This window comes from Schistocerca nitens, chromosome 8 (assembly GCF_023898315.1).
Source record: "Schistocerca nitens isolate TAMUIC-IGC-003100 chromosome 8, iqSchNite1.1, whole genome shotgun sequence".
Taxonomy (NCBI): Eukaryota; Metazoa; Arthropoda; class Insecta; order Orthoptera; family Acrididae; genus Schistocerca; species Schistocerca nitens.
The window spans coordinates 442615117-442643107 of record NC_064621.1 but is presented as its reverse complement, the minus strand read 5'-3'; the positions used below and the strand labels follow the sequence as shown (position 1 = coordinate 442643107).

General features: G+C 39.3%; 1 protein-coding gene across 3 annotated transcripts in view; it reads right to left on the bottom strand.

Moving 5' to 3' along the window:
- Positions 1–27991, bottom strand: part of LOC126198446 (DENN domain-containing protein Crag) — a 345330-nt gene that overhangs the window by 203338 nt on the left and 114001 nt on the right. For all 3 annotated transcript variants that reach the window (XM_049934770.1, XM_049934769.1, XM_049934771.1), the window contains exons 14-16: positions 24380–24582; positions 20601–20724; positions 12887–13083 (exon numbers count right to left, since the gene is read on the bottom strand). In XM_049934770.1, the coding sequence (XP_049790727.1) occupies positions 12887–13083; positions 20601–20724; positions 24380–24582 (524 nt within the window). The remainder of the gene's footprint in view (positions 1–12886; positions 13084–20600; positions 20725–24379; positions 24583–27991) is intronic.

The window sequence follows — 27991 nt, the reverse complement described above, 5'->3', positions numbered from 1 at the left end:
TGGACATTTTTTCCTTGTTTTGGTCCATATTATCACTTCCCAAAATATGGAAAGCAAAGAGCTTGCAGTAGAAGATATTTGCTTCACGGTATGGAAGTCGAAATATTGCTTGTAGCTCTTAAGACACGCATTTCCAACTCTACCTTTACTGCGACTTTTTTTCTTCTAGTATCACGTACTTTCAACTGTAAGCGTTTACGCCATTAATTATGATACACCCTGTAAATGGTTATGTGCACACCAGTCTTAATCAAGTTGGTACTAACAAAAATATATGATTCCTTACTACTGTTAAAGGATTCCTTACCATTGTTATATATATATATATATATATATATATATATATATATATATAAAACAATGGTAAGGAATCCTATATATATATACCCATTTTTCCTACATGGAGTGTTTCCCTCTATTATATATATATATATATATATATATATATATATATATATATATATATATATATATATATGTGTGTGTGTGTGTGTGTGTGTTACAACATAACAACTTTTCATTTATGTATCGTGAAGGAGTAGCATGAAGTATTGAGAGACTATAGCTAAAGGAGTAATGTTGCATAAGGTGTGCCAATAAAGGAGTAACCTAACATCAGCAGGGATGCTAGAAAGCAGGAGGAACTGTGCTTTTGTGGTAAGGGTATTGGGGGCTATGTGACAAGCAGCATAAAAGCTTCTGGAAGGAGCCGAGGTCAGGAGGACAGCATGGGAGGCGCGTCATACGAGACTATTTACGTATAAGGAACAGCTTGCTGTAATTTGCAAGCAACTCCAATTCATATGTGCCAAAACTACACAAAATGATACCAAATAAAGAGAGAATAAGATGTCAGATACAACATGTCACATTAATGACAGTGAACTAAAATCGCATGGAATGTAACTGATGTCACTACTGTTGAAGAAGAGCGAATCCTGACAGGGGTGCAGAGTAAGCAAGGTCTGCCCACAGCTTTGTGTTTAATGATAGTACTTATGGCTACTAATGCCACATCCATTGTCATAGACAAATTGGAATTAAAAGAACCAGTAGTAAAACTTACATTTTGGCAATAAAAAGGGACTGAGTAAAATTTTGAACATTTATTAACAAATGTAATGCTGAAAATATACATACACATAAATCACTCTGTCTCATTAAATTCCTTATCCGTGATGATGCATTATTATTGCTACTGTGCGATTTAGCGTTAGCAGTATTGACAATGATTTCACCTACTGACATTGTGGCAAAATGTTGCACCCCAGTAATCTCCTTCCACTTGCTGGACCTTCCTGTGGTACCCTTCCCAGTCATCAGCAGTTGCTGACAGAAGAGATTCAATTGCAATCTTAAACAGCTGTTTTTGAATTAAAGCAAATAGAGCCTGCTTCCACATGCTCTCATTACAAGTAACATGCCTCTTTTGTGGCCGTTCCAGCATCCACCTATCTGTCACACAGCACTGTCCGTCACCAGATCATTTGGGAGAACTATACTAGCAAACCACCTTTCAAAGTTTCCAGCGTTCATTTGACCATAGTAATCACTTTTTGTGGATTTACCTCAGAATTTTAGTTGGGTGTCCCTGACAAACCCCTTCCTCGATCCAAAACCTCCAATGATAAATCTTTTAGAGGAGGCTCCCCATTCCATGACACTGGCATCACCATCCTTCTGCCGACATTTAACTCTATTAAAGTTTCATTCAGACTGAATATTTCTGTGGCTGTTTCCTAATACATTTCATTTGTACAATGAAACATGACTGCCAATCAATAATGCCGATATACTCTGGCAGTAAAGACCTCCTATTTTCCATGCGAATCTCATGGAAAACACAATAATTCGTAGAGATGTAATATCGCAAGTCCACCCAATTTTTTCCTTGAGTACTGGTCAGTTTGGATTCCACAGAAATATTGGAACATGTGAGGTAATACTGACCTTACGACTATCTTAGAACAAAGATTAAGGAAAGGCAAACCTACGTTTCTACCATTTGTAGACTTGGAGAAAGCTTTTGACAATGTTGACTGGAATACTCTGTTTCAAATTCTAAAGTTGGCAGAGGTAAAATACAGGGAGTGAAAGGCTATTTACACTTTGTACAGAAACCAGATGGCAGTTATAAGAGTCGAGGGGCATGAAAGGGAAGCAGTGTTTGGGAAGGGAATGAGACAGGGTTGTAGCCTCTCCCCGATGTTATTCAATCTGTATATTGAGCAAGCAGTAAAGGAAACAAAAGAAAAGTTTGGAGTAGGTATTAAAATCCATGGAGAAGAAGTAAAAACTTTGAGGTTTGCCGATGACATTGTAATTCTGTCAGAGACAGCAAAGGACTTGGAAGAGTAGTTGAACGGAATGGACAGTGTCTTGAAAGGAGGGTATAAGATGAACATCGACAAAAGCAAAACGAGGATAATGGATTGTAGTCAAATTAAGTTGGGTGATGCTGAGGGATTTAGATTAGGAAATGAAATGAGATACTTAAAGTAGTAAAGGAGTTTTGATATTTGGGGAGCAAAATAACTGATGATGGTCAAAGTAGAGAGGATATAGAATGTAGACTGTCAATGGCAAGGAAAGCGTTTCTGAAGAAGAGAAATTTGTTAACATCGAGTATAGATTTAAGTGTCAGGAAGTCGTTTCTGAAAGTATTTGTATGGAGTGTAGCCATGTATGGAAGTGAAACATGGACGATAAATAGTTTGGACAAGAAGAGAATAGAAGCTTTCGAAATGTGATGCTACAGAAGAATGTTGAAGATTAGATGGGTAGATCACATAACTAATGAGGAGGTATCGAATAGAATTGGGGAGAAGAGGAGTTTGTGGCACAACTTGACAAGAAGAAGGGACCAGTTGGTAGGACATATTCTGAGGCATCAAGGGATCACAAATTTAGCCTTGGAGGGCAGCGTGGAGGGTAAAAATCGTAGAGGGAGACCAAGAGATGAATACACTAAGCGGATTCAGAAGGATGTAGGTTGCAGTAAGTACTGGGAGATGAAGAAGCTTGCACAGGATAGAGTAGCATGGAGAGTTGCATCAAACCAGTCTCAGGACTGAAGACCACAACAACAACAAACTGGTCAAAGTTTCCGCAGACTGGGAACAACCTTCTGGATCAAGTAGAAGGCTTCAATTGTTTGTCTCAAGACATCCCTGTCAAAGTTTCCAATCTGGATTTTCCCAGTAGATCCTGACCTACATGAAAGAATAAAAACGTCAGAAAGTAGAATTCAATTTTATGCAGAATCTATAGTTACAAGTAGCAAGGAGATGTCCCACAGGAAGCCTTCAACTTTTTAAAACCACTCATACCGCTGTGTAAACTATGGCCCCAGGTATCAGATGATGCAGCCACATGTAACCGAATGAAGTTAGTGATGGCAATAATTTCTATCACAAAAGACTATATAGTCAGGGGAACTACAGCTCTGTGAATAGGCATATCTGCTATGATGTAAAAAACCCCAAACATGCATTTGATATGCGATATGGTTGGTACCCACTACCTTTGGCATAGCGGGCTAATACCTGATCCTGTAGGCTACATGAGGACTTCTGCTAAACACTCATTGTTATTGCATATTGATCTACCTACTCAGTGACAAGAAATTCTTTTACACACAAAACAAATTTATCACTTTAAAGTAATTCAGACAAAGTGGGAGGCAGTTTCAGAGACTGTCAAGAAGAAAAACTTGAACTGAAATTTAACTCTCTGTGCCAGGAGTTTCTGGTGATTTCCCAGGATTTTCTTTGTGAAATATGCGAATTCTTTTCACAGAGCTGAAACTTGCCCTTGTGTATGCCACAATTCGTCTTGTCAGCCGGGAAAGAGGACGAAGTAACACACTATTCTTGCTCACCTGCTCGCAACTTTCAGCAACATTATTGCTTTCCTTGCTCCACTCCATAATGTACTAAGCCTTGTCCTTCTATGAGGAGTGGAAGAAGCATCTGGCGTTGCCTGCGACGAGGCAGGAACTGTTCATCATTACTCATCAAGAGATGTATCACTTTACTACAGAACTCAACACAGCACACGGCAACAATTACTTCAATTACTAGCTAGGCAATATTCTGTATCAGACTGCTGAGGCCAGCAGCGCAAAACATGATTGGACCAAAGTCGACCTACCCCCTACTTCAGAGCTAGGGGGCCTTCCATCTTCTCTTTGTGAAAAAGTTGAATGTTTCTCTGATGTCACACTTACAGTTGTTTTACAGAACAAATATTGTCTTCAATGGTTCAAAATGTTTATCAAGTACTCTGTGAAGATCTAGTGCTGCCTGGTTTTTAATCCTCCCAATTCCACTCACCATACAGGCTCAGAAAAATAATTTCTTGAATGTTTTGTGCCTTATAGAAAGTCCTGTAAATATCTATTCCTTTCTAAAATGTATGGAGGATTCCAGGCACCCTATATGACTGAAACAGAAATTAAAATTTATTGAGATTAACTGATTTTTCTGTCTAAGCCTGGCAGCAAACAACATTACCATAGAAAAATTAAACAACCACAATTTTCTGCAAACATGGTGATCTGATGATGGTCTGAGAAACTGAAACTTACTTAGTAAATGATTAAAATTAGTTGTAGAAAATCAGAGAAGCTGCTCTTTTTTTTGTCACCAGGGCTGTCATCAGTCATCATAGCTACCCCTAAAACTATGTATTTGATACTAACTTTAGTTGTCCTGCATTTAGTTTTTTTTCCCCTCTTTTTTAAAGATATATTTTGGGCATTGTTTGAAATGGTGTGTGTGTGTGTGTGTGTGTGTGTGTGTGTGTGTGTGTGTGTGTGAGAGAGAGAGAGAGAGAGAGAGAGAGAGAGAGAGAGAGATATTATCATGTCTGATGAAATGCAAAATAAAAGGGGTAGTCTCACGATTCAGGAGACAAACACATCAAGAAAGTAAGTCTGACAAGGTACTGTAAGAGAACTGACCATTCGTTGTGGCAGTTTGGCAACAGCAAACACTTTGGGCATGAAGGAAACAATCTCCAAAGTGTGATGTGTAAACTAACAAGTAATTTTAATCAGACTGTAGCATGTTATTGGTACACAACACAGACTTAAATATGACCCTAATGAGAATGAAACAGAAGTAGACATATGAAATGATGGTAGATGGACCAAGAAATTCTCTGCCACATTACAAAAGATTAGAAAAGACTGAGATGAAAACTTAATGGAAGACAGGTACCAGTTTTAAGAAAAATAGATATGCATAAATGTGGAAGACTGGTTGATGTACGAGCACAGGCTTCCACAATCAAGAGTCCCTGTCAGTACAGTTATTCTGTGTGTGAGATTGTGTAATCGTTTGAATAAAACTGTCATCATATTGGCAGTCTCATCAGCGCATGTACTAGTAAGATCTCATTATAGCGATTATGTGCCATTCTATCATGGCTGAGGGAGAGCCGAACTGTTTCAAGTAGAGCCAGGACGTGCCTAATAATCATTACATAAAGGCAGCAGTTGCTGCTTGATTCACAGATGACAAATAATAAAAAATAAAGTAAAAACCTTTAACGATAAAGTATCTGATCTTCCTCCTCCATCTCCTCTCATTCCAGTAACAAATGGATGCCAACGTGCCCATGTCATCTGAAAACTGGAGGTATAGGGACCAAGTAATACATTATGAGGTATGTGCCTTCTGAACATATAAAGGGTGTTTCAGCTCAGTGCTGTAGTGACGCCACAAAAACACAAGAAAAGAAGGAATTGAGTAGGCTGAGAAAAATTGTTTATTATGTGTAGTACAGAAGAAACCGAGTAGTAAGAACAATAATGGACAATGATCATCGTCCAAGAAGGTGTTCAAAGTTACAACCCTGGACCATGCTGCATGCTTCACATCTCTGGCGCATGGAAGACCTAATGTTCTGGGAAATACTGGATGTGTTCCAGGCATCCCAGGCAGTTGCCATAATGTGCGCAACAAGGTTCTTAGCACTGTTAGGGGGAGTACTGTACACCAATGTCTTGGTGTATCCCTAGAGGAAATAATCAAGGTAAGTGAGGTCTGCCGATCCCATAGGCCAATGCACCTGATCACTCTGGCTGATCCATTGATGATGTTACATTGCACTCAGATGTTGATGCACATCAAGACTGTAATGTAGGGGGCCCCATCATGCTGCAACCATATAGTAGAACACTTCACAATGGGAACGTGTAAGTCATTCAATAGCTGCAACAATACTTCCTGAAGAAAGATGTCAAATGTTTGGGTAACAAGAACGAGCTAGCACAGTGGATGTAGTTCTGGCACATGAAGTTGTCATGCAGAATCCGCCAGACACTGCCTGTACTGACACCATGATTGTTGTGTATCAACCCTAGCACAGTCTCCTCGTTGGCTACCACTGTCAGGTGTTTGCTTACCTTGTTGTCTCCTTTCATTGAAAGATTCCCTTTTTGGACAACCTCATGTCTGTGTGTGCAAAGAATATGTGGCAGGGAGTTTGCCTCATGGGGTAACAACGGGTGTACAACAACTGTGCACCTCACTCACTGCAATGAGTGGGTTTATATACCAGATGTAAATCTGTCAGCTCCAGATTTGTGTAAGGTGCCATCCTACTTCCACTGTGTTGGCAGACAAAGTGAAGCTTCACAGCGAGTGTGGTCACGATGATCATGCATATGATGTTGCAGCCATCTACTGCATACACCAGCCAAAGTCATCCCAGCATTTTTGCTGTATTAAGCATGTTGTTGTTGTTGTTGTTGTTGTTGTTGTTGTTGTGGTCTTCAGTCCTTAGACTGGTTTCATGCAGCTCTCCATGCTACTCTATCTTGTGCAAGCTTCTTCATCTCCCAATACCTACTGCAACCTACATCCTTCTGAATCTGCTTATGTATTCATCTCTTGGTCTCCCTCTACGATTTTTATCCTCCATGCTGCCCTCCAGCACTAAATTGGTGATCCCTTGATGAATCAGACCAAGTCCTAACAACCTATCCCTTCTTCTGGTCAAGTTGTGCCACAAACTCCTCTTCTCCCCAATTCTATTCAATACCTCCTCATTAGTCATGTGATCTACCCATCTAATCTTCAGCATTCTTCTATAGCACCACATTTCAAAAGCTTCTATTCTCTTCTTGTCCAAACTATTTGTCGTCCACGTTTCACTTCAATACATGGCTACACTCCATACAAATACTTACAGAAACGACTTCCTGACACTTAAATCTATACTCGATGTCAACAAATTTCTCTTCTTCAGAAACGCTTTCCTTGCCATTGACAGTCTACATTCTATATCCTCTCTACTTTGACCATCATCAGTTATTTTGCTCCCCAAATATCAAAACTCCTTTACTACTTTAAGTATCTCATTTCATTTCCTAATCTAAATCCCTCAGCATCACCCAACTTAATTCGACTACAATCCATTATCCTCGTTTTGCTTTTGTCGATGTTCATCTTATACCCTCCTTTCAAGACACTGTCCATTCCGTTCAACTACTCTTCCAAGTCCTTTGCTGTCTCTAACAGAATTACAATGTCATCGGCGAACCTCAAAATTTTTATTTCTTCTCCATGGATTTTAATACCTACTCTGAACTTTTCTTTTGTTTCCTTTACTGCTTGCTCAATATACAGATTGAATAGCATCGGAGAAAGGCTACAACCCTGTCTCATTCCCTTCCCAAATACTGTTTCCCTTTCATGCCCCTCATCTCTTATAACTGCCATCTGCTTTCTGTACAAATTGTAAATAGCCTTTAGCTTCCTGTATTTTACCCCTGCGACCTTCAGAATTCAAAAGAGAGTATTCCAGTCAACATTATCAAAAGTTTTCTCTAAGTCTACAAATGGTAGAAACGTAGGTTTGCCTTTCCTTAATCTAGCTTCTAAGATAAGTCGTAGGGTCAGTATTGCCTTAAGTGTTCCAACATTTCTACGGAATCCAAACTGATCTTCCCTGAGGTTGGCTTCTACCAGTTTTTCCATTCGTCTGTAAAGAATTCGCGTTAGTATTTTGCAGCTGTGACTTATTAAACGGATAGTTCGGTAATTTTCACATCTGTCAACACCTGCTTTCTTTGGGATTGGAATTATTATATTCTTCTTGAAGTCTGGGGGTATTTCGCCTGTCTCATACATCTTGCTCACCAGATGGTAGAGTTTTGTCAGGACTGGCTCTCCCAAGGCTGTCAGTAGTTCTAATGGAATGTTGTCTACTCACGGGGCCTTGTTTCGATTTAGGTCTTTCAGTGCTCTGTCAAACTCTTCATGCAGTATCATATCTCCCATTTCATCTTCACCTACATCCTCTTCCATTTCCATAATATTGTCCACAAGAACATCGCCCCTGTATAGGCCCTCTATATACTCCTTCCACCTTTCTGCTTTCCCTTCTTTGCTTAGAACTGGGTTTCCATCTGAGTTCTTGATACTCATGCAAGTGGTTCTCTTTTCTCCAAAGATCTCTTTAATTTTCCTGTAGGCAGTATCTATCTTACCCCTCGTGAGATAAGCCTCTACATCCTTACATTTGTCCTCTAGCCATCCCTGCTTAGCCATTTTGCACTTCCTGTCGATCTCATTTTTGAGACGTTTGTATTCCTTTTTGCCTGCTTCACTTACTGCATTTTTGTATTTTCTCCTTTCATCAATTAAATTCAGTATCTCTTCTGTTACCCAAAGATTTCTACTAGCCCTAGTCTTTTTACCTACCCGATCCTCTGCTGCCTTCACTATTTCATTCCTCAAAGCTACCCATTCTTCCTCTACTGTAATTCTTTCCCCCATTCCTGTCAATTGTTCCCTTATGCTGTCCCTGAAACTCTGTACAACCTCGGTTCTTTCAGTTTATCCAGGTCCCAGCTCCTTAAATTCCCACCTTTTTGCAGTTTCTTCAGTTTTAATCTACAGTTCATAGCCAATAGATTATGGTCAGAGTCCACGTCTGCCCCTGGAAATGTCTTACAATTTAAAACCTGGTTCCTAAATCTCTGTCTTACCATTATATAATTTATCTGAAACCTTCTAGTATCTCCAGGATTCTTCCATGTATACAACCTTCTTTCATGATTCTTGAACCAAGTGTTAGCTATGATTAAGTTACGCTCTGTGCAAAATTCTACCAGGCGGCTTCCTCTTTCATTTCTTAGTCCCAATCCATATTCGCCTACTACGTTGCCTTCTCTTCCTTTTCCTACTGTTGAATTCCAGTCACCCATGACTATTAAATTTTCGTCTCCCTTCACTAGCTGAATAATTTCTTTTATCTCATCATACATTTCATCAATTTCTTCATCATTTGCAGAGCTAGTTGGCATATAAACTTGTACTACTGTAGTAGGCGTGGGCTTCGTGTCTATCTTGGCCACAATAATGCATTCACTATGCTGTTTGTAGTAGCTTACCCGCACTCCTACTTTTTTATTCATTATTAAACCTACTCCTGCATTACCCCTATTTGATTTTGTGTTTATAACCCTGTAGTCACCTGACCAGAAGTCTTGTTCCTCCTGCCACCGAACTTCACTAATTCCCACTATATCTAACTTTAACCTATCCATTTCGCTTTTTAAATTTTCTAACCTACCTGCCCGATTAAGGGATCTGACATTCCACGTTCTGATCCATAGAATGCCAGTTTTCTTTCTCCTGATAATGACGTCCTCTTGAGTAGTCCCCGCTCGGAGATCCGAATGGGGGACTATTTTACTTCCGGAATATTTTACCCAAGAGGACGACCATCATTTAATCATACAGTAATCATAATGCGTTCACTATGCTGTTTGTAGTAGCTTACCCACACTCCTATGTAGTATAATAAACATGTTTTCTCACCCTTTTAATGTCCTTCCTTTCTTGCATTTTATGTCATCCCTACTATGCCAGGAATACATTTATGACCATGCATTGCTCTGTGATTTTCCATCATTTAGGTGTCCTCTATCTCTCCCGAAAATTTGTGATTGTTGTGCTGAGACACCCTGTGCAACTGTAGTGACATGTTGTATGTGGTCCATCCATTGAAAGATGCTCATGACAGTGGACAAAATACTGGAATTTTTATTTACATAATGACACAGCCATGCATCCATAAGAATTTTATTGAAATGGTTTGTTTATTAATGAAAAGATAAAAGTACAAAACAAAAAACTGGTGCTGTTTTACAATACTGTAAACTGTTCTTGCAACATTATTTGACTAATTCCAATACTTGAACATTATTCTCTTAAAGTGAGGTCAATTACAAAACTGGTCAATCTTAATTCATTTTGAAGCTGATTTGGTTGACAAAGCTAACTTGTTTCAAGTAGAATAGCATAAAGTGCTGATGGCATGAACATCATGTGTGAATATTAATTAGAGTAATTAAAAAATATTCCATGGCACACAAAATGGAGGAGATTCATCAGGGCAACATTTTGTGTTCAAAAAGATTGTCCTCACGTATTCAATAAATAAGAGTAGTAATGGAGGTGAAGATTCAACAGTTGATGGTTAAGGGAGCTAGGGGGATAAAGGTAGTGAAAAGGGAGTGGATGATTTTAATTTAAATGTATTCCATTATCATATGATATATTCTATCATCTTTCGACAAACAAGTTTGTTTATTTTCCCGCTCACAACCACATACAGGATTTCTCAGGTTTCCACTGCAATGTAGCTCTGTTGGTTACTAAGCATGAATATTTACTTGCATCTCCACACAACATATTTTCTTTATGAGGGCATATGATGTTAAAGTTAAATACTGATGACAGTAAATAGAAGTGAAGGGCAAGTTAATGTGAAGACATTTCTTGAACACCGTCAAATAACTACTATAACTTCGGTGTGTTCTTTTACATGCTACAGATTAGAAGACTCAAGTGATTACAGTGGGTAGCAGGAACAAGGATTCTACAGCTCATGATTACTCTATAGTTTACAATTAAATGTTTGGCAGGGGATTCACAAAACTACTTTCAGACTACTTATCCACCGTACCACTGTCTAACAGCCTTTACCGTGTGGGCTCTGATTTATCTTATTTTATTACAGTGGTCAATCCTCCCTGTGTAAGTGTGAGTCAAGGAAATATTTTGGTGTTCGAAGGAGAAAGTTTGGGATTGAAGTTTTGTGAAAATGTCTTGCCAGAATGAAAAATGTCTATGTTTATCAAACAATGGAAAATTGAGGCTGGAATGTAACAATACCAGAGAAGGAAAGTTGCTACTCACCATATAGTGGAGATGATGAGTCGCGATAGGCACAACAAAAAGATTCACACAATTATAACTTTTCGCCATTAAGGCCTTTGTCAGCAGTGGACACACATACAAACACACACACACACACACACACACACACACACACACACACACACACACACACACACACTCATGCAAACACAACTTGCACACAAGTCTGCAGTCTCAGAGAACTGAGTGTGGTTTCAGTTCTCTGAGACTGCAGACGAGTGTGCAAGTTGTGTTTGCGTGAGTGTGTGTGCGCGTGTGTGTATGTGTATGTGTGTCTACTGCTGACAAAGGCATTAATGGCCGAAAGCTATAATTGTGTGAATCTTTTTGTTGTGCCTATCGTGGCTCAGCATCTCTGCTAAATGTCTATGTTTTATAGATTCCCACCCCAACTCACATATCGATGAACCCTACTTTGCAATAATGTGATACAGCTCCAAATGCTTGAGCCCTCAACAAAATATTTATCTCTGACATAGAAAATGATGAGTATCAATGGAAAAATACTATTATTGTACACAGATCAAATCCATCTACTAAGTCACTTACTATCCATCATCACACTGAAACAGATGATGCCAGAGAGAAAGCTGAAATACCAATTTTTGTTTTCTGAAATTGTTTCACTGACGAAGGTTGTACCATGGATCTTCCATTTAAAGATATTACCAACACCAAATTGACAGATCTTTAGATTAGTCACCGTGGGATAGAAAATTACCTAAAATTGCTCAAGATTGTGAACAGTGTGCACATAACTACAGATTTCCATGAAGTGTTAGCGAATAACACTGTTGTATACAGAGAAATCACAATGCTGGATAGCTGTAACAAAATGCAGGGATAACACTGGCACCTTGTGCTGGGATTGGAGGTTAACCCGCAACATAAATGAATGTAAGATGTTGCACATTAATAGGTAGAAAGATCCATTATTATTGATTACGATTGCCAAACACTCACTGGAATCAGTCACTTACATTACATATCCAAGCATGCATACGAACAATGCAGGAAAAAATAGAATGCTACTTACCATACAGAAGACACGTCTCTTCTTTACGGTAAGTAGAAATCTATCTTTTCCTACATAGTTAATATTCCACTGTTTGATTTTAGCATGCATATGAAGTGATTTAAAGTGAACAACCACATAACAATAATAATAGGAGAGGCAGGCAGATTCACTGGAAGAATCCTAAGGAAGGAGGTAGCTAACAAAACCCTCATTTGACCAATACCTGACTAGTACTTTCAGTCTGGGATCTTGACCACGTAGGACTGATGGCAGAAATAGCAAAACCCGAAAGAAGAGCAGAGCACATGTTTGTTTAGTTATTGAAAAAGCATTATAGGGGTGCTCAGCCAAGACCAGCGCAAAATATTACAAGATAGGTGTTGTGCATGACAGTGTGATTCAGTGTTGAAATTACAGCAGTGTACATTCGTCATCATATTGTGCCCTCCTACAAATGTCTCACAAAACAAGATAAAATTAGTGATATCTTATACCATATGGAGGCTTACAACAGTAATTCATCCCACACACTATCACCTCATTTCAGATTATACGTATATATAAACATAGAATATAACAGCCAGTATTTCACACTATTCCTCAGTCTATACCTCAAAGGTGCACAAACCTTAGCTTGTTCCACAGCAGCTGACTAGAATTAGTGCAGTCTGAGGGCCAAGTGGCCTCCAATACAGCTCTGTTATAAAAGCCGTATGTAATAGCATTTGGCTGTATACCACTTCGTTTCATCTGAAAAAGCAGTTTCACTGCAAGGACTGGTTGGCTGTACACGCCACACAGCTGCATCATCACACGGTAACAAACCTGAAACAAGCATAAAAGGAAAAAGACTAAAATAAATTAATCAGTAAACAGTTACCAGTTTCTGCCTCTCGTGATTTAAATGTAAAAAGTGAATCTAATGACATGAATCACACTTCCTTAACTCCACAACCACATTTCAACTATCAGTGATACTGCTAATGTATAATATAAAAAAATTAAATAACAAAGACAGCAATTCACATGCTGATGAATGGTAGGTGGCATATAAACACAGTGAAGAGATCAGAAAGTACACTATCACATTATCACGTTAGTTTCTAAGTTTACATTACTACATTAGTTTTTAAGTGTGTGTGTGTGTGTGGTGTGTGTGTGTGTGTGTGTGTGTGTGTTTAACAAAAACAGTTTGAAAGCTGGAGCAATGATCTGATTTTTTAAATGTGTCTGTGCATCACCCATCATTTACTGGCAAGTGTGTGTAGTCTTTCCTAATTTTTGTTAATTCTCCATCCTGAAATTTCTGACAACAAAATACAAAATAATTGTGTGTGTTCATCTTGCCTTGAATTACAGAATGAGTTTCTCTTTTTTGTGATTTTTTGTAGCTGTTAGTACCTTCCATTTTCCATCAATTATCTAGTCAATATCATTATGGATTAAGGAGAATACTTGCAAAAAAATTAGAAACAATAATGAAAATGTTGTGGAAAAAGAAAATTACCTAAAACTGTAACAGTGATGTAATTATTGTACTTCACAAGAAGAGACAAACAAGACATAAAAAACTAAATAATATATGCCTTGCATCTGCTAGCTGAAGATATTCACTAAATTTATCATCCAATCGCACAGAAAAAAAATTAGTTTTTCATCATAAAATGGAGGAAATTTGCTTTATAAGTACATAAAGTACCATGGAACATTTGCAGGTCATGAAAGAAATTACGAAAAAGACCAACTGATACAAATCTCTTCTCTTGTCTGTTATTTGCAGATTTTGAGGGAGCTTTTCATTCAGTTTTGAACAAATCTGCACTAACAGCCTTTAAGAAATACGACACTGATTCAACCTATGTTAGTATATGGAAACATACATATATGTCAATGCTCAATGCTACAGCCACCACTTGACTTCATTGAGATAGTGAAAAATTCAGAATTAAAAGGAGGAGATATGGAAGGAGATTCCAGGGATCTGAAACTATTCTCAGCAGTCCTGAAGGAAGTTTTCAAATCCTGAAACTGGGAAAATGAAAAATGAATGCAGGTTAATTTAGCATATCCTATACACTTTTATTTTGCAGAACATCATGTAGTGTTTGCCTCTAGTACAGGCAACCTACCATAAAGAAAGGAAGAACTTAATACAGCAGACATTAATATGGAAACTCCAGGTTTGAATATCAGCAATATATGGAAAAGGACAGATTGCTACTCACTGTAAAAGATGACCCGTTGGGCTGTAGATAGGCACAACCAAAAGGCTGTTACACCCCTAGCTTTTGGCCAAAACCTTTTTCAGAAAAGGAAACACACACACACACACACACACACACACACACACACACACACAAATTCATTCACGCAGGCAAGCACACATCATGTACACATGATTGCCATCTCTGACAGCTCAGACTGTCAAGTGGAATGGAAGCATCAGTCTGGAGGGAGCAGGGAAGGGGAAGAGATGGAATAGCAGGGTACGGGAGAGAAGAGCATGTGGGAACTAAAAGGAGGCATGACAAGACTGCCACCAGACACAGCTGTGGGGCTGTGAATAGGAACGGCACATGGAAACTGTTGGCTGTAAGGTTGGGGGTAGTAGGTTACCGAAGGCTGAGGCCAGGATAATTTCAAGAGTGGAGAATGTGTTGTAAGCATAACTCACAACTGCACAGTTCAGAAAAGCTGGTGATGGAGGGGAGGATCCATGTAGCCTAGAAAGAGAAGCAGCCACTGAAATCAAGCATTTTTATGTTGATACCGTCAATGAACCTGAACCAGATTAGGGTTTGGTGTTTTGTGAGGTGTAATATCACAACCCTTTTTGGTACCCCGTATCCTTTTCCAGTCTCATCTGCACTCTCCCAAAGATCTGTGTAATATCAGTAATTTACACAAATTCAAACTTCTGCTTTGATTTTGTCTTTTCTGGTTATCTGGATTCGAATACACTGAAAATTTTCTTTTGCAGCAAATTAGTAATTTGCACTAATTTAAACCATTGTTTTGACATTGTTTACACTGCAGAATGAAGGAAACACGTTGGATTAAAAGCTGATGTACCATCACAATTTGTACATCATACAAACTTCAGGCACATGGTAGGAATAAAACTGCTATTGTAATTATGAAGTAATTAACGTTTCAAATTCTGATAGTTCTTGTCATCGAAAGACAGCTATTTTTATGTATTCAAGCTAAAAACAAATTGTATCCCTAATAGAAATAAGGCATAACAATTTTTTCAGTCAGAATTAAGCACACTCCTGTTTTAATTGGTGTTAGTTAATGGAATTGTAATTACAACTATATAGAAATGTAAAGTTTTACTCATACAAAATGTAATTAATTGAATCTAGGCCTTTCATTCAATAAAACTATTCCCTCTGTTCACCTGAAAGTGATAGGGTGTTTATCCTTTAAGTAAGTATAGTAATATATGCAAGTTAACGGAATATATTGTTGCAATGAGAAAACATGTAATTTATAGCCTTAATAAAAACAGATTCTTTCCTGTCTTTGTAGGAAATTACCCACTTTTATTTCGGGTAAATTTATATGTAATTTGGGAAGATGTATGTAAAAGTTTTAATTGTTAAATATGCAAATTTAATATGTAACAATGTCAGTAATTGTTTAAAATCATATAAATAGAGGCGACTTGTACGCCACCATAAGTCAGTCTTGGTCCAGTTCAGTGCAGTTTGAGATCAGTCTTAGTTTGCTGCCGAACATCTAGCGTGCAAAATAAAACTCTCTGTAAACACAAATTCCTGGGGCTTATTTCTACCATTGCACGATTCCTGAGTGATGATGCAGTAACATCAAGATGAACCTACAGCAGCATTAAGATGCAACACCCCGGTGCAAGATATGTGTTATTTATTTGGTGTAAGATATCCGTGATATTTGGTGTAAGATACAACGTGGTATTCTGATTTTTGTTTGTTAAGCAACAATACACATCCCAAACTTCACCACACAAAAACATTTTCGCCACTTAATATTACAGAGGCTCGGAAGTTCTCCTCTAGATAGCCCACAAAAAGGTTGGCACAGGGAAGCTGACATGCGGGTGCCCAAGACTGTGCCATGGATTTTTTTATATTCCTTCCCTTCAAAGAAGTAGTAGTTTCACGTTAGAAATGAGGTAGTAAGTTTGGAGTCTGAAGGAAATTGGGAAAGGTAATTGTTTAATAGCAGCAAGACTATGGGAATAGGACTGTTAGTGTGCAGGGTAATGGCATCAACAGGGACGAGTAGGGATCCAGGAGGTAAAGGGGTGGGGACAGTGGACAGTCGGTGAAGGAAGTGGTTGGTATTTTCATATGGGAGGATAGATTATGGGCAACTGTTTGGAGGTGTTGGTCAATGAGGGCTGCAATTCTTTCAGTGGGAGCACAATGACCAGCTACATTGGGGCATCCAGGATTTTTGGGTTGGGTGGATTTTGGGCAGCATGCAGATGATGGGAGCATGGGGTGTCAGTGGGGTGAAATGTGAAATTTGTTTCAGGAGAGAGACTCTGCGAAGGACCTACAGCTTTAAGCAGGGACTGATTGTTACCTCTGTCTCACCTCCACAGCCTCCCGACACTGTGTCTGGTGGCAGTCTTATCATGCCTCTATCTATACTGGCATCCAAAATTAAACCAATAAATGGAAATTTTGCAAGGTTGGTTTTATTTTGCTTCAAGACAGTATAAATATACAATAGTAAAGTACAAATAATGTAAAGAACACAGAACATAAACAACTACAACATGTTTAATGGTAGACAAAGATGTTCTTTGTTCTTTCCAACTTAATGAATTTGCACACACGTTCCAACAACTGGTTAATTTGCTCACTGTGGGATGTGACCACCTCTGGCAGCAATAAAGGCCAGATAACGACAGGGCATGCTGTGAATAATGTCATCAGTCTCATGTTGAGGCAATAACGCCCATTCTTCCTGCAGAGCTGCTTGCAGTCCTGGAGAGCGGCCGGTGGACACTGATGTGATGCAAGCCATCTCCCTAGTGCATCCCAGACATGCTTTAAGAGATTCAAATCAGAAGAGTGAGCAGGCCACGCCACGTGTGCAATATTTTCTGTTTCCAAGAAAACATCAACCACCTGTGCTGTATAAGGTCAAACATTATCATCCATCAATACGAAGTCCTTGTCCATAGCACTTCGCAACAAACTTAAATGAGGTCCCAAGATCTTGTCGCGATACCTGACAGCAGTTGATTCACCCATACAATTTCATGAAGAGGGGTTCGAGTGTTCAACATAATCCCTGCCCACACTATTAGGGATCCTCCTCGATATCAGCTCTTTCCACAATGTTTGAGTCACGAAATTGTGTTCCACATTCCCTTCAGATGCAAACCCATTGAGAATCACTCGCCAGACTAAATCAGGTCTCATCTGTGATAGCAACACTGGCTCACTGTTTGACTGCCCAGGTAGCATGTTGATGACTCCATTCTAGATATTCCTTCTGTGAAGACACGTCAGAGGTAGACGTACAGCAGGTCTCCAACAACAAAGGCCACTCTGCCAGAGCCTTCTGCACACCATTTGCCTCGATACAACACATCCAGTGGATGCTGCAAGTTCACATGCCAGTTGCTGTGCAGTACTAAGGTGGTACTGTCATGCCCTTACAGCCAAATAACAGTTCTCTCTTCTGAAGTCACAAGTGGTTGGCTCTGCCCTGGTCTTTGGGATACAGTTTTGTTCTGTATACACTGTTGTCACATTCGAGAAACAAAGGAATGATGCACACTAAGCTATCGAGCTGCATCAGTTTGCGACTGCCCTGCTTCTTTTCTATCTCTGGTCCTCCACAGGAGACATTCTGGTAGGCATCTGCTCTGTGCCATACTGCACCATCTATGACTGTGTTCACAATGATTGTGGATGTGGGGCTACCCAGCAAACTCCACCTCGTTTCATAGGTGTTCTGACATTATTGTTGGCATGGTTGTCCATTGACTGGAATGCCATCTTCTGTGCAGAATACGATCATATGGACATCTGGTTGACAGTTTGTATGATTATATCGTGAATTATTTTAAACACAGGATGTGGAAACAGCAGTTTGTTGCTGTAATTTTGGACACCAGTGTGGTTCCTGCACACTCCACCAGACAGTGCTCTTCTCTTCCTCCCACCTGTATGCTGCTATCCCTTCCCCTTTCCTGCTCCCTCCATATTGCTACTTCCATTCAACATGACAGCTGATCTTCCGCACTGAGCTGGCAGAGATTGCAGTCAAGTGTGTATTAACTGAGAATGAATGTGTATGTGTTTCCTTTTCTCAGGAAGGCTTTGGCGAAAAGTTAAGTGTGTAACAGTCTTTTCACTGTACCTTTCTGCAACTCAATGTGTCATCTTTATGGTGAGTAGCAAACTATCTTCTTCCTTCCACTGTCAAGAATCGATTATAGCAGAATTTAAATAATGTATAGCCAATACATCAGAAAGAAAATAGTGGTACTTAAGACTGAAGTCGTAGAAAAAGTTGAGGAGTTTTTGGATTTCAGGCAGTTGAAGACAGTGAATAGATGGAAAGCAAAAGAAATGAACAGGTGATTAAAAAAGTAGCTGAGTACTAAACACGATTTTCAAAACAAAGTTACTAACATTTCTGAAAGCAAAATTTGCTGCAAGTGTTTATTAACAATTTTAAGCTATCACAGTGACAATAAGACAGACTGATGAAAATATTTTACGGTATGTTTCTGCTATACAGCCATCCTGGATTTCTCAACACGTCAATACACAGGGTTTGTGTGATACATTGGAAAGATTCTCTTTTCATACCCTCTTATGAGAGTAAAATAGGGTAAATGGAAAGCAAATGGATCCATCTAGGGAAATTATTTTTAAATGGAGATACACTAATACAGAAAGTGATAAAAAGAAATTATTACAAGCAGAAATAATGACTCTTTTAACATAGGTGGTTAGGCTTAACTTATGGTAACGAATTTTATTCTCTCTTCTCTTCCCATCCATTTTACTATTCTATGATACACTCTTTCTCCACCTTGACAAGCACATGTTGCCTGTGAAACAGTTATAAAACATGTGACCACCCCCACTCAAAAACTTTTTGTACAGAAGCAAAATACAAAATGTTTGAAACAAATGTTGTTTAGCTACCAGGGTAAAATTAACCAGCATGATTACCTTCCTTGTAAATTTCTTTGTTATGAAGAGAGAAACAGCATGAGTCTTTTTTAAATAGCACCATATATGTTTTATTCAGTAATACACATCCTCCATCAAAACCTATTCAAGATGTGTCACAAAACTTACTGACTCTCCTGTACTAGTTCACAGAGCAGGTCACCAGGCAAAGTAACTCATCCACTTGTTGCAGTTGACAGTAAACAAATGGAAACACAAGGAAAGTGCACACCTGTATTTCAGTCAATCATCCTAAGTTAAATGTTTGTGCTAGTGCAACATACACCAATGGAAAATAGATAGGAATGCTATTTATCTATGGAGCATGTAAGTTAACAGAACAGTAACTGCAATGTTTTATTTACAATACAGACACACGTTGTTATTTGAATGACATATAGTGTATAGCTAAGGTAGCCCTCAATTAAGAACTGAATCGTTACAACATTGTGGTTGAAGGTAGCTGTAATGTTATCCTGACAACAACCCACCTTCCAAACAGATGTTTTATTGCCTTATTGTGGTGTTTTTTCCCTGAGCACTTGAACTGTATTCTAATACAGGAAGTGCACGTGAATTTTGTGTCCTGTTTTTAATATAGTCATGTTTTTGTGGATGGTACACTGTGATATATTTTTGGACTGGTATTGAGGAGACAGACAGTGGTACATTGAATAAAAAATATAGAGTGCTATTTCAAGAAAGATGTAATGCTGTTCGTATCTTCATAATGAATGCAGTTACTAGAAATGGCAACAATGCTGACTGATATCACCCTGATAGCTAAACAACATTTGATTGGTATACTTTTTATTTTGCTTCTAAGATACCCAGTATATAAGGTGAAATTCCAGTTCTGAGCTTATGAAACAATTACTGTCATCCACAGAAAGAAAATATTTGGAAGGTCATGATGGTGGGTGTAAGAGACCAGAGAATGAGAAGTATCTACCTGGTTGGAACATGCGATAGACAGGTTCTTCTCATTCTGGGGTCTTAGTTCCCCCCACTTCTAACAATTTATCTTCTCTGAGTAACGAACCAACAATACCGAAAACTATGAACATACATTTATAATTTTTTATTGTTGACAAAGACTCTGCAGAATATGAGAGAGTTGTTTAGCAATTGCAAAAAGTTGTAACATACCTCATCCATAGGCTGCAACTTCATTTTCTGTATTTTTACTAAGACCTCATAAGCAGTACGTAGACAAGTAGCTGCTTTGCTTCGGTACATCATAACATAGCTTGGTAGGTGTATGAACCAGATACTGTGGACAGAATGAAACTGTAAGGCCAAGCAATAGGAATACATGTTCACAATAAAACTAAACAGAAATCTGAGAATGTGGGCTCTCTTGGCATATACTGTTGGTCAAAGCTCTCGGGTACCCACCAGGGAGGCAGTGTTAAAATACCACGACATTTCAATGAATGTCATACTCATAATCTTCTGGTGAAGTGTGAGATAAAGTGAGATATGCAGAAGCTGTTGAGATAAGCAGATACTGTATACTTACACCAGTAGAGTGGTCCCCTCCACCTGGCTACAGGTGGACATGTATTGTCTGGTTGACAGGTGTGTAGGGCTGTGAGGCTGCAGTGGTAGGGGCAGTGGGCCCTCCACTCACATTTCACTGCGAGCATTCTGGATGTGTCTTGCAATTTGAATGGGTTTGTCACATTTTTGTCTTATTGCTGCTAAGGCTGGATTCCATGCACACTTGGTTGGTGTTCTTCATATCTGCTGACAAGATTGTTGTGAACCCATATTTCAATGGCTTCCTTCGTGACATTGTCCCAAGAGGTAACTGTTCAGCAAAGCACCTCGGTATTCTGGAAGTCAAGGTGTGGTCTTCCTTGAGGGTATGCTCTGATATTGCTGAGTTTTCTGTCTGCCCCAGGTGCACAAGCCTGATGTGCTCTTCATAGCCTTTCGAAATACAGCATTGTGTTTGCCAAGTGATGGTGTATACTCTTGCTACATTCACTTTTAATGGGTCTTTTGCAGAGGCCAGCTACTCTTTTGTCTTCAGTAGTGGTTGGAAGATGGTTTTTAGAGTGTACATCACCTGTGATAAAGAAAACCTTCTCAACGAACTACAGCACCTGAAGGAAGTATTCTGCAAAAATGGGTACAAAGAAGTGCAAATGAATAGGGTATTCAAGAAGAGACAACATGCTGGAAACTGGGAAGAAGAAGAACAAGACAAGAGGTATGCTTGCCTTCTGCACCTGGGACTACTCTCAAGAAGTTGCAATACTATTCAAAAAATCCAACATGCAAACTGTCTTCTGATAACCAATGAAGATGAAAGAGCATCTAGGCTCTGTGAAAAACTTATTAAAAATGAATGTACCAGGAATTTATAGCATCATCTGTGATGTGGCCGACAGTACATGGGGAAAACACAGCACTGTATTTTGAAATGTTGCAACGAGCAAATCGGGCATGTGCCCCTGGGACAGACAGAAAAATCACTGATAGCAGAGCATATCTTCAAAGAAGACCACACGTTGACTTCCAGAACACCAAGGTGCTCTGCTGAGCAACCAGCTATTGAGAAAGCATCATAAAGTAATACATTGAAATACGGTTCATGACATTTTGTCAACAGAGATGAAGGATATCAACTTAGCGCAGCTTGGCATCTGGCATTAGCTGCAATATGATAGGAGTGCAACCAGTACCATCCAACTGCAAGACACAACCAGAATGCCCACCTACTAGCCCCATCACTGCAACCTCAACCCCTTCCCCTGCCTGGGGTCCAGAGAACACACAGCCACCCACACCTAGGGGGGGGGGGGGGGGGGAGGACACTTGACCTGTATAATCACGGCATTCGCATATCTTGACACTTTGCCAGAAGATGACGAGGATGACACTCATTGAAATGTTGCAGTACTTTAACACTGACACTGGATGGAAACCCAAGAGCTTTTCACCAAACAGAAAATGGTTGTACATTCAAAACATATATCATTTTTTAGGATTTTGAATTAGTATTCCTTTTCCAGTACACATACTTTTTTCATAAGCTATATCATGATAACAGAGAAAAACTTCGCACATATCTTAAAAACATAATGCTGATTATAACAGTGATTAACTTGACATGGTCCTTATGCCCTCACCTTCCTCCGACCTTTTAACTGATCTACCTAGTCAAATTTAAGGGGACTTATGAAACTTTTTTAAAAGTTTCTAAGTATGATTCCATCCATAATGCATATCTTAAGATACATTTGTCTAGCAGACTGTGAAAGATACCGTATGTACATATAGGGCGAGTCAGGAGGAAAGATACATGCTTTGAGGGGTTTATTAGTGATTCTGAACAAAGTGCAGATGTTAAGTCCGCTATATGGTGAGCTGAAACCTATCCCTTTCATAATACTATCATTCCATCCTGGATTTTCCATTGTTTGATTCTGAACAAAAAACTTCATGTGGACATATGACCTATTTCAAATGGTCCCTACGACAGAAGACAATTAATATCACTTTTATACATTTTTCATGAATAATTCTCAAATCACACCCTCTAGCGAAAATTTGTCACAGAACAAAATTAAACTACACTAAATTTCCTACAATAAAGGTTCAGTATTTTTTTCTCTAGTGTTAATAGTTTGTATGAAGGAAGAATACTGAAAATTTCACACAACGTGAATGAGCTGAAGCTTAGGTTACAGGTTCAGTGATGGTTCAAACAGCAAGGTGTCAACACACAGCTTGGAAGTTTGTGTGACCTTTAAGGTGGGTTAATGATGTTACACTGGAACCAAATTTCATCACAATTCTACCCAATGCCACCATGGACATGTCACATGACAGGAAGGTCATAACAGTCCTACTTACACACATTTCACCTATTATTTTGCTGCTTCTGTGATGGGGGTCACAACAGCGACACAAAGCACTGAAATTGCACAGTTTTCTCATGGCGAACATTTCAGACACACAGAAGCTCAAAATTGACACAGAAATGCCTCAGGGGGTCACATAAAGCGTGCCAATTAGACCACTTCTTCACTTGGGGTGTTGATTGCCAGATACTTGCAGTACGATTAGCAACAGGACACTGTTCAACACTGCTGCCATACTGAGCTTTCAGTCCTACTCTAAGGACATTGCGGGGTTGTGGCCACATTGAACATTATCTGCCTCCTTTGGGATGTTGTGAGAGTGCAGTTTTTGCTCTGGTATACAAGGTAAAAACACTAGGCACTGTTCAAAACCATTTAATGAAATTTGAATATGATACAAGGCAGTGAAGGGGTTTCATGCTTTTTCAGCACTTTTGTTTCATGCCCTCCTGTGGCGTGTGTGTGTGTGTGTGTGTGTGTGTGTGTGTGTGTGTGTGTGTGTGTGTGTGGGCGCGCGCACGCACGCACACACGTGCATGCGCTACATTATCACACCCATGAATAAAATGGCATTGGGTCCATCTAAGACCTCCCCCCGTTCGGCAAAAGCCTCGGTGCCACTGCCTTATCTTTGTTGAACACTTTAACACTTTAAAAATATATCTTTCAGAAACTTCGATACAAATTTAGTTTCCCGGTTGCTCTAGAAAATGGAGGTAGGCAAACCAAAGATAAGATGTGTCAAACAGGTTTCCTAACTCCTGTGCATTGGAATGAGAGACAATTACAACTTTTTGAAAAAGTGACCCTTTAATTCAGTTGCACGGTGTATAATGATTAACTGACTAGTTAAAAGTATTTGCTTATTTACAACTGTTAATATACATTTTATTACTTTTACATTTCTAACTAATCTGCTGCAAAAAAAGTCTCTCTGAGCGTGATGTTCCTGATCGAAAATGCCAGCACATTACTTTCTAAATGCAAAGCTAGTATCAGTCTACCATACCAGTATTACTGACTGGCACCTTTAAATAACAAGATTAAACATACCTGAAGCATGTTCCCAGAAGGTACTTAGCCCAGTGCTCAGGAGAAGAAGAATATTTTCTTGCTAATTTTTGTGACAACTTAATTTCGTGCTTTGTTCTCCGAGCCATTGGACTTCCTGGAGCACCTCCACTTAGACGATGTGCTGCATTTAGAAAACCTTTAACATCCTTTTGTTTGAAGAGTAAAGGATTCAAATTGAAGCCCTGTTGACAACAGAAAATTAATGTTGTTTGGAAAATGAACCACAAAGCTATGTGAATTGTATAAAAGTACAACAGTTGTCGATGAAACTAACAGTACAACCTCGGTATAGGTGAGATACTGAGTGTCGATAGGTACATAAACAAGATTGAAAACTTTGCTACGTTCCTGGGTTATGTATTCCTTCAGAGCTAATTAAGCACAGAAGACAAACACACACATCTGCATGGCTACACTGTTTTGGTTGAGAACTATGAACTTGCAATGCAGCTCGACTAGAGTGAGTAGTTTTAACAGTTGGAGTGGACTATGGGAGATAGGAGGGATAGAAGAGGAGAAGGGACAGTTGGAGGGAAGAGTGACTGGTGGCTATGAGAGAGAGAGAGACCAAGGCAGGTAGGAATTTAACAGGTAGGCCACCCACAGTTAGCAGCTAACATTGGTCAGTGCCCCTGATGTCACTGAGGAGACAGCAGCACTGGGGACTCCAGTTCTGTATTGCAGTGTGCACTAAACTTGATGTTGTTTCTGGGTTATTTCTTGTACCAATTGTAAACAGTTGCATTTTCTAGCTCTGGTACATTTTAAAACAACTACTGTTCGAATCAGTCAAGCTGGAAGTGCTAAATAGTAAGATGATTAAAAATAAAATGACACTGCTCAAACCAGCAGAATGTTGCAGAAATAGTTTTACCACCCCATAGGGTTGTGTACATTTACCTAGTAAAGTAACTGTCAACAACAACATAAATACCATCTTCACAACAGTAAAATTTCAAATCAGATATTCTGTGAGAAGGCATGGGATGGGGAGAGGACACTTAAACGATAGTAGTGCAAGGTGTTTAATCTGTAATACTAAAAGAGAGACAGTCCACAGAATGTTTCTTCTTGCTGAATTCCTCTTAACAGCCACCCTTTTCTGTCAGCTCTCCTGTCTAAATGCCTTATCCAAATAAAATTTCTTGTCCCCACATACAAGAAAATGACCTTTTCTGTTAATTTTGTCAAACTGAGAATGTATCAGTATTTTCATCACCTTTTTGTACTTCCAAATACGTTCCTTGTGAAAAGTGGTGAAAATATGCTTGAACTCTAGCAATATAGTCAGCCACTGAGGTGTTGGATACGTAATACCTACTTTAATAATCACAGTAATCCATATTAAAAGTGTGTGCTGGACCGAGACTCGAACTGGGACCTTTGCCTTCAAGGTCCCAGTTTGAGTCTCAGTCCGCGCACAGTTTTAATCTGCCAGGAAGTTTCATATTAGCTCACACTCTGCTGCACAGTGAAAATCTCACACAGTAATCCAGTCTTTAACAGCAATTTCTTTTACAGCAGACTGACCCCCCCTCCCCCAGTGAACAATAAATTTTCTTTCATTTGAAGGCAAAGCCATGTACTGTGTGCCACATCTTCAGTGAGTCATGCTGAACTGCTGTTAAAGTCAATATTTAGAGCCCAGCTATCTTCACTTTTATTTTGTCAATTGTTGTCACTGTTGTTGTGGTCTTCAGTCTAAAAACTGGTTTGATGTGGCTCCATGCTGTTCTGTCCTGTGCAAGCCTCTTCATCTCCAAATAACTATTGCGGCTTACATCCTTCTGCGTCTGCTTACTGTATTGATATTTTGGTCTCCCTCTGCAATTTTTACCCTCCACACACACACACACACATTAAACACACACACACACTTCATTCCAACACTAAATTGGTGATGCCTTATGTCTAAGAATGTGTCCTATCAACCAATTCCTTCTTATAGTCAGGTTGGACACACATTTCTTTTCTGCAAAATTATATTCAGTACCTTCTGATTAGTTATGTGATCTATCCATCTTCAGTAGCAAAACATTTCAAAAGTTTCTATTTTCTTCTTGTCTAAACTGTTGATCATCCATGTTTCACTGCCATGCATGGCTACAATCCAGACAAATATCTTCAGAAACAGACTTCCTAACACTTAAATCTATATTCAATCTTAACTAATTTCTCTTATTCAGAAATGTCTTCTTGCCATTGCCAGTTTTCATTTTATATCTTCTCTACTTTGGCCATCACCAGTTATTTTGATGCCCAAATAGCAAAACTCATCTTTGCAATCATTATCAATTAAATTGCCACCTAATTTGATGCGTAACTGGCAATAAAGAAAATTATTGTAAATTGAATTTTACTTTCTGCTAATGTATATAGATACTTGTGTTAAGAGCAATTTCTTTTAAAGCATATAACTATTTGAGGAGACAGAAGCATCTTTTACCCTGATGTGCAGTTCAATGTTCCAATGAAGAACGAAGCAACCCGAGTACAGTAAAAGAGGTAACAAACTAAATTAGAACTGTAGCAAAACTTTTTAAAACCTTTGATGGGGTAACTGTTCTTACCTTCAATAAAATGAATACTGACAGTCGAATAAGTTACGTTTACAGGGGGGAAGAGGGGGGAGGGGGGGGGGGACGTCCGAGGAAGATCCCTATGCCACATGTTGTGAAGCAGCTATTTCAATCGGACATGTAGTAGTCAGTGGAGTGTTTTGCAAATGGGTAATGAATTCTGCTCTTGGCTGCAGTTTGGTGGTGGTAATTCATTTGGCAGGACAAATGCCCGTATAAAGGCTGTGCAGAAGTTACAGCAAAGCTGGTATATGACGAGAATGGTTTCAAAGCTGGCACTGCCTCTGATAGGCTAAGATATGCTTATGATGGGATTGAAATAGGATGTCCTGAGTGGATACATTGAACAGATCTTGCAACTGGGACTTAAATAGAAGCATTATGCATGTGGCAAGGAGTAGCAGTATGTGTGGCATAAGGCTGGACCAGGATACTTTGTACATTGGCAGCAGAATCCCAGTTTGGGTGTGTAGTAAGGATTATGGATGTGATGTTCCTCATTTACAGGTGTGATAAGTAGTCAAAGCAATGGTGAGGGACATGGTTTAGTTGTTCCAGCCCAGAGTGATATTGGGTAATTGAGGAGTTGGGGAGGGGTGGAGTTGCTTCTACGCAAATGGTTCATGGAGTTGGTAAGGGGAATACTGGCATGTTGGATATGGCATGGGAGATCTATTTGCGGACTACATTTGGAGGGTCAGGAGTGTCAATGAAGTGTCTGTTGCCTGTCGCCCCCCTCATCCCAATAGCAGGTAATCACTCTCACCCGGGGTCTCATTGCCCTGTCTTCCTGTTTAACCTTCCCTAACCAATTTTTTGATAATACTTCGGCATTCAGGACAAGGGATTATTAATCACTGCAGATGCATCATCCATTGGTAACAAGACTGTACAGGTAAGCCTCTTTATTGAGGATGGTGTGGCAGCTATCAAAATTGTGGTACTTTTGTCGATTAGTGAGCTTGATGCAAAGGTTTTTATGGAGACACCAAAAGAGGTGGTGTTCGAAACA